Source organism: Aotus nancymaae, unplaced genomic scaffold, assembly GCF_030222135.1.
Source record: "Aotus nancymaae isolate 86718 unplaced genomic scaffold, 86718_ANA_hifiasm-v0.15.2.pri h1tg000059l, whole genome shotgun sequence".
Classification (NCBI taxonomy): domain Eukaryota; kingdom Metazoa; phylum Chordata; class Mammalia; order Primates; family Aotidae; genus Aotus; species Aotus nancymaae.
In genome coordinates, this window is record NW_026988473.1 from 62,505,976 (window position 1) to 62,521,672 (window position 15,697).

A 15,697-nucleotide genomic window follows, 5' to 3' on the forward strand; every position below is an offset into this window, starting at 1 on the left:
CATCAGCTCACCTGGGAGCTGCGCATAAATGCAGAATGACAGGCCTCCCCCAAACCTACTGAATCAGTATCTGCAGTTAAGCAAAATCCCTGGGTGATTTCTGTGCACACTGAAGTTTATGAAGCCCTGCTCCAGACAATAGTTTCTAGTACCTCAGAACACACGTCCACCTGGAAGGGATTACTGAAGCTGATAGTAGGAACAAGGTGTTCAGAAGTGCTGGAACCCATGTGGAGCCTCCTCTGAGCCAGGCTGGGAAACTGGCATGGGTCATGGTGAGTCTTCAAGTGGGCACCCAGGGGGTTGTAGCTGGCATGGTATAAGGAGAGGAATGTTTTCTTCGGTGGACATGGAGGCTGAATTGTTGGATCACACTGGGAGGTGTTGGCACTAAGGGGAACCCTTTGCCAACTGTGTCCCTAGGAGGTCCAGCCACATTTTGTGTGGGTTGGAAGCACTGATAGGTGCACCCTACTGCTGATTTTTCCACTCACCTAAAAATTCATTGCCTTAGACTTCCTGAGCGCCCTACAAACCCTTGATATTTGGTCCAATTTGGGGCTTGCTTAAGCAAGTGTATACCTTTATTTTTATTTACATATGTATGTATGTATGTGACAGGGTCTCACTCTGTCACCCAAGCTGAGGTGCAGTGACACAATCTTGACTCACTGCAGCCTCCACCTCCCAGGCTAAAGTGATCCTCCCACCTCAGCCTCTTGAGTAGCTGGTACTACAGGCATGCGCCACTGTGCCCAGCTAATTTTGTGCATATATGCATATATATTTGCATACATATATATATTATATATGTATATATTAGACAGGTCTTTGCCATCTTGCCCAGGCTGGTCTCAAACTCCTGGGCTCAAGCAATTTGCCTACCGTGGCCTCCCAAAGTACAGGGATTACAGGTGTGAGCCACCGTGTTTGGCCTAAGTGTATGCTTTTAGACAAGAAGTTTTTCTTCCAGGAATTTACTAATATACCATTGTCTATAAGAGTGTTTTTAATAATGATGAAAACTGAGAACCAATTCAAATGCCTAACAACTGAGAATCGGCTAACTAATAGTACACTTAGTTTACTTATAAATTAGAATACTGTGTATAGTCGTTAAAAGTGATGTTATAGATGGATATTTAACGACATGGAGAAATGTTTGCTATGTATTAAGTAGAAAGGACAGGTTACAGAACTGCAAGCACGGTGGGATACTAATGGGGAAAAAAAACAACAAGAAGTTTAGCTAGATTATAGTTAAAGCAGAGATTAAATGCTTGAGGGATATATATCAAAATGTTTACCACACTGGGATTAAAGGTGATTTTAATTTTCTTCTTCATGATTTCTAACTTCTTATATTTACTACAATGTAAACGTGGTAGTTTACCAATGTAAAAAGAAAGCCCAATACATTATGTACACACGAGTGAGGCTGCCTCCATCTGCTTCCATCAGCTCAGGGACATTCTCAGAGGGGCAGGCCCTTTCTCAGTTCTTCAGAGCACGATTTTCAGGTCCTGCTTCCTAAAGTCTTCTTGTCCGCTTACTCCCAGCTCCCTCTGTCCCTGCAGACGGGCCAGGGCTGCTGCTTCCTACTCCCCACTCTCTCTGGGCAGTGTCGTGGCAGCTTTTGGTTGCATCAAGAACACAGTTTGCTCTAAAGTGACAGGGGAATTTTCAATTTCTTAAAATGCACTTCTTGTGAACACTGGCTGCTAAATATTTTATGCCTTCTGGTCCTGTGGCACCTTGGGGACCTGCTTGTGGAGACCTTTCTGCCTGTCGTTATGATAAAAAGATGGCTCCTTGATGGGAGGAGTGGGGGGTGATAGAGTCAGTGGAGGGAGAGGGGAAAGGGAAGAGAGGAAGGAATGAAGAACAAGTACTTTCCTACACTCTCCCCTTATGCCATGTGCACAGAGGTGCCTGGGAAAGGAGAAGGGGCATTGCTCTTGGAGTCAGTCCTCACTCTGTCACACTGCCTGTGTGATGATGCTGCACCAGACCAACTACCTAAGCCTCTCTGGTTTCACCACCCTATTAGCGATAATCATGCTGAGACTCGATTTTCCATCCCCAAAATGAATGGACTACAATTTCAGAAGGCTTTCAGCTCCCGCGTTCTATGGTTCCAGTGTGGAACGGGATCCTCTCCCCTGTCCACCTGAGCATTCTGTGCCTTTATTAAGCACTTGGAGCTGGCTGCCTTGTTGCAGAGTGATTTTCCTGGAAAAATGGATTGTCGAATGAATGAATGAAGGAACGAAGGAAGGACCAGCGAATGGTATAGAGGGAGCGAGAGACTGCGGTCAGGACATCTCACTTCCTATTCCAGTTCCACAGCTGCTACATGTGTCACCTAACTCAAGTTTTTTAAACACTCAACTTCTTTCTCTATATGTAAAAGGGGATAATACATATTACATAGGGTAGATGTGAGGATTAAACAAGACAATGTACAAGGAAGTTATTTGTGAATTTTGAAGGGAACTAGTATTCACATCCTATTACTAGCTGCTGGGCACTGTACTAGACAATTTATTTACATAATTTCATTAAAAAATTCATTTCCATATCCCTGATGGAATCTGGTACAGGGCTCTACATTTATAAATGCCTTTTCTTTCACCACGCTGCAGTATTCTTATCTGTAAGATGGATTATTGTGATACCTAAGTAAGAAAAGAGAAATTGTACTTATCCTGTACTGCCATTTCTAACAGAGTGCCTGGCACATACTAAGTTCTTATTTTGGAGCCTAAGCAGAGAGTTATTCTCTGTCCGTGGTGGCCATCTCCACTTCTTCACAGGTTGCAACTTCCTTCTGTTCCTTCACTGCTATGTGCTTCTCTCTTTAGTTTATTTTTGGGCCTGGTTTGTCTCCTCCCAAAGGAGCTGGTCCAAGTTCCTTGGCTCTCCCCTTCACACTCTTGCCTCTGAGCTGTGTGCTCTCTCTGGCTTACCTTCATGCTCCCCACGGGGCATGAACCTCTTCTCAGAGGAAGCTCTGAGAATGAAAGCCCGTGACACCTGCGCATATGTGTCTGTAAAAATATATTGCCGGTATCGGAGAGTTTGGTTAAAGAAAATCCCATGCTGAGATTCAGACAAAGGTAGTTAAGGCCAGGGGTATAGAGATTTCAGTCCAGGATTTTTGAATCTAAGTGTGGGTTTTAGCATTTTTTTTCCCCCTCCGCCATATGCCAGTTGTCTTCCAAGTCTTTGATCGGACTGCTTGGCAGTACCTCTATCTAAAGTTAAACAATTTTCCGATGTGTGGATTGAAAATTTTCGGCACCCTGTGTTGGCTGTTTTGAGAACTGAAAACACTTGTATGCACATCCTTAGGCCATGGCGGCTTCCTGATGGGTAATTCAAGCTTGCTCACAGACCAGAGAGAGAAACTCTCTAGCCAGCAAGGGTAAGCCTGCCAAAAGTGCAAAGACAAGTGGCAGAGAACAGCTTCCATTCTGGAGAAAAACAGTCACATTAGCTGGCACAGAGGGAAACCATCCCAGCATGTGACGGGGAGGTGACATGAGTGCTGGGGCCACCAGCAGCATCCACAATGTTCTGTGGAAGGATTCAGTGACATGTCAGTAACAGAGGCAGGCACGACCAGCAAGGCTGGTGGCAGGTGCCAGTTAGTGGAAAAGGCCGAGTCTGTGCAGGCTCCTTAAAAATAAAGAGGTTTAAAAGCCAAATGTCGCTGGAGCTGAAATCAATTTGCAATTTGATGTAACTCAATGCTCCTGATTTCCCAGGTTTTGGTAATGTTGGCAAGACTCAGCACAGGCCACTGATTCAGCATGGGCCCGGCTGGGCCAAAGGATCCAGCAACAAAGGACATACCCTTGCCAAGTCATCACAGGATGTACTAAGGACATGCTGGATAGCCAGTCACTTGTGTCTCTTTTTGACCTATACTGGGTTCCTGGTATCCACCTATTAATGTCCAAACTCTTTGGCATGGTATGGCAAGGTACTTCCTTACCTGGACCCAAACCGTGCTTCCTGTTTCAATTCCAGCCACCTGCTTCCAAGCATCATACGCTCTGGTTTTTCAATTTTATGCTTTGAGTGTACCAGCCTCATTAACATCTTTATGGCTTTGCACATCCTGTTCCCTTTGTGTGAAATGTCTCCTTTTCTTTCTTGCCACTCAGCAAATGCCTACTCTATTCAACCTGTAAAACTTGCACAAATGCCACCTCCTGTGTGGAAGTAGGCACTAGAGCTTTTGTACATTCAGCACCTCTGAAGGGCCAAGCAATGCTAGGAGTCGTGCATGCATTGTTTCATGTATCTTCAGGGTAATCTTGCTTGGCTGATGTGAATTATTTCCATTTTACAGATATAAAAAGTGAGGCTCAAAAGACTTTAGAGACATCTAAAGTTACTGAGTGAGTGACTGGCAAAAGCTAGGATTCAGTCAATCGATTCATCAATCGACAAATATGGACTGTGCTCATATTTGGGTAACCAGGCACCCCGGTTACTGACAGAATTTCTGACCTATGTAGCTTAGAAAGAGAGCAGGCAATGTAAAAATACCTATCAGTGTTACCAAAGAGAAAGTTCAGGTGGCAATGGATTTAATGTCCCACAGTGTAAAGCTCTGTCCATCCTACTCTGCTGCTGTTGAGGTTTCCTTCGGGAGACTTCTTCACTGTCCCCTGAAGTTCCACTTGTTACCCTTGATGGTGAACTCCCAGGTCATGGCTGTATCTTACTTATCTTTGTGTCCTTGGTGCTCATCACAGCCTGGCACCAAGTAGGTGCTCTTTAAAGACTTGTCTGTAAAAATATATTGCCGGTATCGGAGAGTTTGGTTAAAGAAAATCCCATGCTGAGATTCAGACAAAGGTAGTTAGGGCCAGGGGTATAGAGATTTCAGTCCAGGATTGAATAATACAATCATTCATCAAAGATGAATGGCCAGCAGGCTGGCTGGGAGGCAGATGAGAGGATGAGTGGGCAGTCCCAGGGCTCTGAGATGAAGCCATCTTACCTGGGAAATATCCATGACAGAATCACAGCTGAGCGGCCGGGCTGATGTGAGATCATTGGAACCGAGGAGGGTAGAGATGATCCCATTCTGATCGATGCGTCTGATCATGGTGCCATCCACGAAGTAGATCAGCCCAAACTTGTCTACTGTAATTCCTGGGGGCAGAGAGGCCAAAACAAAAATTCAGCATCAGAGATGACAATGACCTAGGCATTTCTGGAGCCTTGCTAGTTGACAGATTACATGATTGGGTTTGATCCTCCCACAACCTTCATTCCTCTTTTAAGGATGAGAAGTCTGGGGCTCAGAGGCCTTCAGTGACTTGTTCAAAGCAGGGATTAGAACCCAGGTTTTCAGATCTTACGGGACTCTGCTCCTCCCACCTTGCTGCCTCCTGAGGTTTTAATCTATCACCTTAGCCATCCACTAAAACTGGATTCATAACTTCTGGGGGTTTTTAAACACTAGAGATTTAGTGGTAATGAGGATCTTTTTCAATATCAACACTGAATTATTTCAATTCACCTACTTCTGAAGCTCTGTAATTATAATAATCAGTTCCCCTTTTTGGTAACCATTTTTCTTTTCTTTTTTTGTTTTTCTGAGACAGAGTCTGGAGTGCAGTGGTGCAATTTTGGCTCACTGCAACTTCCACCTCCCAGGTTCAAGCAATTCTCCTGCCTCAGCCTCCTGAGTAGCTGGGACTATAAGTGTGTACCACCATCCCTGCCTTTTTAAATTTTTTTTTATTTTTAGTAGAGGTGAAGTTTCACCATGTTGCCCAGGTTGGTTTTGAACTCCTGACCTTAGGTGATCCACCCACCTTGGCCTCCCAAAGTGCTGGGATTACAGGCATGAGCCACCTGTGTCCTTCATGCTTTTCTATTCTTATTATTTTAGCCCCATTCATTATTACAAAAGTACAGCATCTAAATAGAATCCTATGGATTTGTGTAGAGAATATCGTTGAATTTCTAAAGGCGACACTTTGAGGAGAGGAGTCAGAATCACTACTCAACATCACCTGCTTCATTCACCAGACCGTCTCACCCTGTTAACTTTCTCCCTGACCCAGCTTGCGTGACCTCGGGCAAGTCACTGAGCATCTCTGCCTTTGTTTTCCCAGCTGTCAAACAATGGGATCGTTCCAAATCTGTATTTCTCACTCTTGGATGTGTATGGGAATCCCCTGGGGAGCTTGCTAAAATGCACCCCCTAGGTAGCTGCTTCAGAATCTCTCAAGTGGAGTCTGAGCTTCTATCTGCATTTCTGACAAGCACCTTGGGTGATAATGACACAAACCAGAGTCTGAGAACCACTCCACTACATCAGTACCTCTCAGCCTGTGATGTGCATTGAGGCACCTAAAGAGTTTTTTCAATATACACCTGCTGGCCTAACTCCTGGAAATACTAATTCAGGGGACAGCTGGCACTGGGAGTAAGCTATGCTTTAATAGTATTCATGGGTCATAGTAATTTCCACCCCAGGTTCAGAATCGCAAGAGTCAGACATAAGACATAACCATGAACTGTCATGGGATACAGATGAGACATGGCCCCGGGGAGCACCCAGCTTAGATGGGAAGGCACAGGAATGAATCAGAACCATGTGAACATCATAGGAAAGGACTGACTTGAGAGGGTCATGGTAAAATGCAGCAGATTCTGGTCACTTTGGTTCTGCTCTGTTTTCTCTGGGGAAGGCAGTGGAAGAAGAGTCGGGAAGGCTTCACCAAAGTGGAGAGACTTGAATTATAATTTTCCAGTTGTATTAAAAGGTATATATATTACTTCACTTTTAAGTCTTCATTTCCTCACTGATAAAACAAGGATTCTAACATTTGACTGACTTGCAGTGATTAGCCTTCAATAATTACTAACGACCATTGTAATGATGAGAAAGTGGCCAGCACTTTGAGGGTTTCAAGGCCCTCGTCCGGGGGCCCATGTGTCTCTCACTGGCTAGCAGGTGCTTTAAGAAGCCCAGGGGCCTCTGAGTGCTGAGAAACTGCTGGAGCACCAGGTGTCCCTTCTTAGGCTGTTCAGGATGGAGAGTGATTTCACACAGAGGACCAGGCAGCCTCAAGGCTGGGAAGCCTTTCTCATGGTCCTGTCTCAAATGTACATTAATTTCATTCTTTAAATGCCAAGACAGACCTTTTCTTGTCTGCCTAGCTATGCCCTGTCTTCCTCTTCCTTCTGCTAGGACTGATGAGTGCTCCATGAATAGTCGGGCTTCTTGTTTACAGAGTTGGCTGCACAGGCTAAGTGATCTGTCCCTGATTAATTACTTGATTTTTTTCTCCTTTTGTTGTGTTAAGTAGATGGACATCTTTTCTCCTCCCTGCTACAAAGTGCCTGCATACTGTGGCACCCTCGTCTTTTCTATCTGGGTTAATCACGGGCTTTTGGGTAAATGCACTGCTACTTCATCTGTGTGAGGATAGGGGGCTGCAAGAGTGGGGAAGCAAATACACGTGTGGAGACAACTGAAAAAGCCCTGGAGAGAATAAAAATTCTCAGAAAAAAGTGGTTTTAAACCTAGGAGAGTAGAATGTTGTGGCTGAAAAGGGTCTTGGGATTCAGCCCAGCCTGTTCATTCATTGAGCAATGGGGAAACTGAGGCCCAGAGGAGGAGGTCCCAGAGCCAGCCAGTGGCAGAGGAAAACCACATAGGGCTTCTAAGTGCAAGCCTACTGTTCCTTCCATTCCCGGCTGCTCTCTAGTATTTGGAAATCATAATTAGGAGGGATTAACCTTTGTTGATACAGTATTTACCCCACACAATTACCACCTGACACTCCAGGTATGTGGTAGAGACAATGTGATATGACGTGACGTGATATAATAGAACAACAATAATAGGAATCATCATTTATGGGATGTTTACCGTGTGCCTGGCACTACTGTACTAAGCATTTACATTCCTAATAATATTCAATCTGTATTACAACTGTGCAGCATATCCCTATTACATAGATAAGGAAAATGAGGCTCAGAGAGCTTAAGTGATTGCCCAAAGTCACTCAGCTGTAGATGGCAAATGTCTGATTTCACAAGAATCTTCTGCTTTGATTTGAACTGGGCCCTGAAATCTGGAACTATTTAATAATACAATCATTTATAAAGTTTCTATAGAATTATTTAACATATTAATTTTGACCATCAGAATAAGCCTAGGAGGTTGACACAGATGGCATTATTACTCCCATTCTATCAGTGAGAACCCTGGGGCTTAGACACTGTAAGTCACTGGCTATAGGACTTGCAACACAGTGAACACTCCACTAAGTATGGATAATGATGGCTTCTCCAAACAGCTTTCCCAGGCTCCAAGGCACAGGGGTCTCTCTTGGCTCTACACCCCCATGTACAGCTCTTTCTTCCTCTCATCCAAGTCACAGTGATTTATACTCAAGTCTTATTTATTCTGCTACAACGAACTTATCTATGCAACCACTGTACTCTATGTACTCAAATATTTGCTGAATAAGAGAATGAAAAATTGTGATTGCAGGCATTTAGAGGTTCAACTTCTTCAGGGACTCAGAATTGAGACCTACAGTTAACCCACCCAATAGCATATGAACATATGAAAACATGATGCACTAAAATGTTTTTTGTATAACAATAACATGAGAAACAGCATACATGTCTAATAGTAGAGGACTGGGACATCCATTTGCTGGAATACTTTATAATCATTAAAAACGAGTACACAGAAACCATTTAATGACATGGAGAAATGTTCAGGATCTAGCATTTGGAGGAAAACAGCATCTGCTAAAACAGTTTGCTTAATGTGATCTCATTGTTTTAGTAAACACTACATACACACAAACACTTTGAAAAAAGACTAGGAGAGAAGACAGGAAATGTTAACTGGGAATATTTCTAGCAGGTGGAATTATCACAGTTTTCACCATCCTCCCTATATTTCTTGGTATTTTCCAAAAATTTTCACAGTATCAATCATGCATATTTTTCTGAAATGGACAATATCCCAATAAATGTTATTGACAATGCTTCTAAGGCAAGGCCTTACCCCTGGGATTGGTGAGTGTGGCTTCCGTGGCCTTCCCACCATCCCCGCAGCGAGTGTCATCAAAGGGGAGGCACTGGTCACCTGTCCCTGCAACCACCTCAGAGTTCTTGACAAGGTCCTTCACCACCACGGTGGACTTGATTTTAAAGACCCGCCGGCTGTTGGTGTCGGAAAGGAAGACGGCCCCGCTCATGGGGTCTGTGGTCAGGTAGTATTTGTGTGCTGGGCTGTGACTAGAAAACAAAGACATGGCCAACTGGTGGGCATTTTCTTCTTTCCTGTGAGTAGTTAGAGATGCACAGACGAACCCCTGGCCCTTTAGAATCCAAGCCAAAATGTCTTATGGAGATGATACCCCTATTTTGGGTGATGGTTCCCCAACTTTTCTGACCTCAGTTGCTGGCTTAACTATCCTTCCCACTCACTGTTCTTGCAAAAACCCCTTGCCAATGATTGAGATGACCAGCTCAGTGCCATGTTTGTATCAGGTGCTAAATACCTGTTTTCTTAAGAAGATGATCACTGAGGCCTACCAGAGGTGGCCTGTTCATTCAGGCTAGAAACACGGATGCTCTTGACTTTAAAAAAACACTTCAAGAGTTCACAAACACTAGCCCCTTTCCAGAGGAGTTTTACAGCAATCCCTCATCTCCATCTTGGGACTGATGGATGAAACCCCGGCTGGCTCTGACTCCTGGTCAGCATCAACACTGTCTTTAGTTGATACTCATGTTATACTTATCAGGAGCCCAGGAGTCTCCCTCTGGCAGTCAGATATAAATGAATGGCAGGATTAGTTTGTAATTTGCAGCGAAACCCAAGAAAAAAAATAAGCAACACAGAAGAGCAGTGCTGATGATGTTTCTGTTTCTGAAAAACAGTTATAAACACCAGGCTTGTGCCAACAGAGGAGAAAGAAGCTTGACTATATAGAGGCGCTGGGGAGACAAAGCACTGTCTCTAGCCATAGGGTGAGGAAAAGGCACAGGATTTGGAATCAGATCAGTCTGGGTTCCAAGTTTAGCTCTGTAATTTCTTGGTTCTTAAACTTGGGCAAGTTACCTGGCCTCCTGAGCCTCAAAGTGTCTTTATGTGCAACATGGGGGTGTTAACAGCTACCTTGCTGGTATGTTGGGGAAATTAGAGAGAAAATAATAAAAAGCTACTTTTAGCATAGTGTAGATGCTCAATAATAATTTTTATTTTAATTACCCATGATTGTGTCTCTTCTTGCACTTGGAGACGACTACGTAGTAGATATCTCTTATTACATCTGAATTTTTCTATCCCCTGGTACTGATACACAAATTCTTTCAAGTCTAGAGCACACTGGAGTTGAACTCGGCGCTTCTGAGAAGCTAATCTGGAGTTCCTGTGCATGGCCTGAACATTTGCTGGGCCCTGAAACTGCATCTCAATATTGGCAACCCCATCCAAGTCTCCGAAAAGTACTTTGATTCAAATGAAGCGCTCTCTGTTTGGCCTGGATGGCCTAGTGCTGGCCATTTTCACCTACAGTGAGGCATAAACTGTGCTAGGGGACTCGGGACAGACTGAACGGTAATGAGAGCACCATCAGGGCCAAAGCACTGCAGACCCCCTTCACGATGAATGCAAGAGAATTTGAGAAGTCTAGAAAGAAGCAATTTTGCATTTATCAGGTATGTAAGTTTTGGGTTCTTTTGAAAAGCAAAATTCTATTTTACAGATTGGTGATTTATGAATTCCCTGTGAAGGCTGGGGCATCATAATCTTTTCTGTATCTAGGTCACTGAGGGTTTTAATCTGGCCCTGGGAGGTTTGTCATTATAAATGTCTCTTGTCTTGGACAGTGTAGTTGGGGACTGGCTACCTCGAAAAGGGCCAGGCATCCAGACCGAAGGCTTTCCTTCCTTTGTTTTCTCTCCCTGAATTCAACTAACCTGGTATGATTTTCTCCAACTGTCCTTCCTCCTTAACCCTAAAACTCCTGTCCCATCACATCTTTTCTGAACCAAGGGCAGGTCTCTCAGCCTGTAGCCTGGGTCCTCTTCAAGCCATTCTTCTTGATCTAACCCAAATACCAACCTGCCATTTCAATGCTTTCCCTTCTGGGACTCCCTGATTCTTACAGAGAAGTTAGGACTCGCCCTCCCCCAACAAATCCCAGATTTGTGCTGTGCTGCTCCACCCTCCCAGCCTCCCTCCCCTCCCAGACACCCTGCATCTGGCCACAGACCTATCTGTCCCTGCAGCACACCTCAAGCCTGCCTGCACCTGCTGCTCCTGCTCTGCAGTATGCCCTGCCCCTCCCTTTCCTATTCACTCTTAACATGTCAGTTTAAATGCTCCCTCCTCTGCAAACCTTCCCCAGCCTTCTCCCTGTGTGTGGAGATTTGTATCCATTCATTCCTGGATGATAGGACATAATGCTGTGACTGTTCATTTATATGTGTGTCTCCAAAACCTGATCATCAATGCTTGAAGGGAAGAGACTGGATTTATTCATTTTTGTTTTTCCAATGTTCTGCTTTGTGCCTTCTAGCCAATAGCAGTCACTTGTTTTAAGTAGAAGACATGTCTATTTTTAGATTACTTAGGTAGTGTTGGCATTTACATTATTCAGCTCTTCTTTTACTTCTCTTTGGGGGTAGCAGTAAACAGGACAGGTATCCTGTCTATTTTGAAATGTTCCCTGTGACTTACCCTTTAATGTAGCACAGATATAATCTTCCCAGATGACATCAATTCTGGCTAAATAAAATGCAGTGACCTCAGATCCTACTTTGTAATGTGGGGGCAGCCTTGATCTTTCTGCTTTTCTGATGACAGCGCTGAGGTGGGGTGATGTTTCTCATTTCTTTGCACGTCACTCATGATAAACTGGTGCTATTTACCTTGGTAGAAAATGGTCCCTGAGGGGGTATGGTGAGGGGGCCCTGTCCACTTATATTAACCCCCTAAGTTTCCAGCTCATGTCTCCCTGCACTGCTCCAGAGAAGTGTCACTTATGTGGAGTTTTTCAGATCAGTGAATTCCAGGACAGGGTGGCATTGTCAGGATTACCTCAGAGTCTATAAAAGCTGTGGCTGCATATTTCAGCCCAAGGACAAATTTGAGGTCTGGTGGTAAGTTAAGCATAGGGAAAACAATAACTAGCTTTGAAGTTGGAAGGTATGGGCTCTCATTTGGGTGAGTCACCTAAATAGTTCAAATCGTAGGTCCCTTAGCTGTCAAATGACTAAGTCCCTGCTCAGCTATGTTCAAAAGCTTGTCATTAGGATCAAATGAAATTATACAGCTCAACAGCCCTTTCTAGTTTGCAGAGCTCTTAGAACACTCTTCAACTCATTTTGTCCTTGTGCCACCTGGCACTGGGAGCTGCACCTGCGTCTGTGATGCCTATCTAGATGCCACCAGGCTGCAGCACCACCTGTCTGCAGAACAGAGCTGCAGAGATGACTACCACTGATAGGAATGCATCCGTGACCACCTATGGATGCCGATCCTGTCCCAGACACTGCGCTAGCACTTGATGCATGCGAGACCTCATTTTCTTCACAACTATCATGTAATGTAGGTACTTTTCTCCCTTATATTTCAGAAAACTGAGACTGGAAGAGGTGAAGTGACTTGTCTAGGATCACAGATTCTCAAGTGGCAGGATGAAATTCCAACCGAGTTCTGCTTGACTCCAAAGTCTGCGTTCTTTCTATTTCCTCACCCTGCTGCTCAGGATCCAAAAGCTTCCTCTGCCCATATTCACCTGGGAGTACCTGCTCATCTTCTGGGTTCAGCTCATCTGTAATACCATTCCTGAACCCTCACTTCTTCCCCACTGGTAGAACTGGCCACTTCCTTCATTGTGTCTCCCCTAGAGCTTACGAAGTTTGTATTTTTAGTATCTGTGGCACCAATTAAACTTTTCTGTTTGTCTCTTGGATGAAATCTGGAACTCCTTGAGGGCAAGGACTGACTACCAGTCTCTGCTGCTCTGTACTGCACTGATGCAGAATAAGTACTCCAGAAATTTCTGCTGAATTTACGAAAGGATATCAGCCTCCCTGGCTGGAGTATACATAGGAAACACTCACTGCTAACAGTCGTACAGTGGTGGTTCTCACACATGGCTACACATCAGAATGGCTTGGAAAGCTTTAAAAAAAAAGCCTTACCAATAATGATTAAAGAGCGTGGGCATCTATACCTTTGAGGTTTCTCCAGGTGACTTGGAAGCACAGCCAGATTTGGGAACCACGGCCTTGAAGCAGTTCTTTTTAAACTTTAATGTGTCACCTTGAGCCTTTGCTAAATGCACATTTCAGTTCAGTAGTTCTGGGGTGTAGAACTTGAGAGTCCGCATTTCTAACAAGTTCCCATGCCAATGTTGCTTGTCTGTTTTTTGAGCAGTAAGGCCTTAGAATACTCTACATATCGTAAATGTCTCAGGGCATGAGATGGAAGATGGCCTACAGCTGAGGCCCCAGGCCTGGTTGTGTGGACAGGGAGCATCTCAGGAAAGGGACCATGTCTGATTCAATTCTGATCCCCAGGATCCTGAGCAGGGCTGGACACAGAGTAAGATCACAACTTCATTTTCAGTTTGCTGTAGAAGTCTCTGAGGACTCACAGTTTTCTAGTTCCTCGAACATAACCTTAGTCTCTCTGGAAGTGACATAAAATCAAAAGACCTTCAGGGTACCATTTCTGAAGTTAATGAGCTGAAGCCAAGCTTCTTATTACCCTCATTTTGGATGGTGTTGGGAATTTCCCAGTAGGAGCCGAGAGCCTAGGAGTCTGTAGAGACATACAGGCTCACTTGCTTCTGAGTGAGAATTCTCTTTGTCTCTGAGTAAGGTCTGCCTTGTGCAAAGGAGTGTCCTTCAACCACAGAAGGTGGCAGCCCTGGCAGAACTTAATTCCCTGGTTCTCAGAACCAGTGGAAGAGCCTGAGTGCTGGAGCCACACAGTCAAGGGTTCAAATACCAGTTCTACCATCCATCTGGCTAAGTGACCCTGGTCACATCACTTCATAGCCTTGGTTTTCTTAAGCTGAGAAATGGGGATAATCACATCTATTTCAAAAGATTATTTTGTTACAAAATTTCATGAAGAATATAAATCTCTGAGCATAGTGCGTGTTCCACTAAAAAATAAAATATTCGATAAATGGCAGCTTTTAAGCAAAGCTGGTCACTTTAGAAACTCCTAGAAGATTTGGTGCATAATGGAAACACTAAGTATGTCAGACTTTCTTTTGTCCTGTTCAACCTATTTCCTGGGACAGTTAAGGGCTCTGAGTTAATATAATATGTGTAGCTGGGTTTGATGGACACTTGAGTTCAAATGTACTTGTGAAGAAAAGGCTTCAAACACCTTCTGTGACCCTAGAGAAGAGCTCTGGGAAGAGGCAAAGATGCTTGTTCCCTGAAGGAGTCCATAAAGGAAGATGCCCCGTGGATTATGGGTTTCTGACTGAGCATGCTCGGCATGGCAGGCTGGCACTGAGGTTGGAAAAGCAAAAGGCAGAGATGAGTCTGCCCTGGGGAAGCACACGCACAGGCTCAAGTCGCCAGTCATGGGGACAGACATATTACTGGGAGTGGCTGAGACAGTTAATGGAGGAAGTGGACACAACTGTATAATTTTTTAAATCCGTCTCCAACATTTACTGATGGGGACACTGAAGCCCAGAGAGAGGAAGAGATTTGCCAATATCCAGGTGGCAGTTAACATCAGAGCTGAGCTCAGGCTTTCTGTCTCCTGGTTGTCTTTGGAAAACTGCAAGGCAGAAAGTAATTCCTTTTTCTCCCTTCTACTTTGGTTCATCTTAGAAAGTTATTAGTACCCAAGAAAATAATGAATTGACGAAGGGTTTGAAGTCATACCGTAAATATATAAAAAGATCATTGAACATCAGAAACAAAATATTCCCAAACCACAACTCTTTCAGTTTATAGATGATGAGACTGGAAAGCAGAAACTCCCAAGTAACCAGCCCAAGGCCACACAGTGAATGTGCAGCAGGGCTGGATGGTACCTGGCTTCCTGATTCTTCCCCGCTATATCCCAGATGTTTCAACGTTAAATGCTAGGCTTTAATCCAAGACCTTCATGTGAAATGTACTTCTGTGTTTTCTGTACAACTGAAGTTGAAGGCATGGACCATTAGATAGTTCAGTGTCATCCATACAAATCTTATCAAAAATCTCAGATTTCAGTGTCAGGAAAAAAACATTCCCCTTCTGAAGAATGGGTATGTTTTTCCATTTCTGATAATGTAAAGTATGAAAATAATTATGTTTTCTTATTTACACTTGCTGCCAGGAAGCTCAGAGCCTAATCTGATAAATCACATACATGTTTCCTCCTTTTTTCTTTTGTTACCAATTTCTATTTGATTTACTTTAATACATGTGCCTTTGGGTGTAAGAGGATTTAATTCCTTTTTGGGAAAGATAGAAGCCTCATCATTATCATATAATAATTTTTGTAATAAATTATAATACTGTTAACTCGATAGTATGTTATCATTATTATTACTACTACTACTATTTCTGGAGCTCCTCCCTGTACCTGAAAGTACTGAACAGTTTACAAACATCTTCTGTGATCATTAAAACAACACTCCAAGGGAGATTTTATTAACCTTGT

At 43.8% G+C, this 15,697-nt stretch overlaps 1 protein-coding gene across 1 annotated transcript in view; it reads right to left on the reverse strand.

The window, feature by feature from the left end:
- Positions 1-15,697, reverse strand: part of TENM4 (teneurin transmembrane protein 4) — a 1,737,111-nt gene that overhangs the window by 41,920 nt on the left and 1,679,494 nt on the right. Inside the window, 2 exon segments of the mRNA XM_064365345.1 lie at positions 5,018-5,172; positions 9,065-9,297. Coding sequence (XP_064221415.1) covers positions 5,018-5,172; positions 9,065-9,297 — 388 coding nt within the window.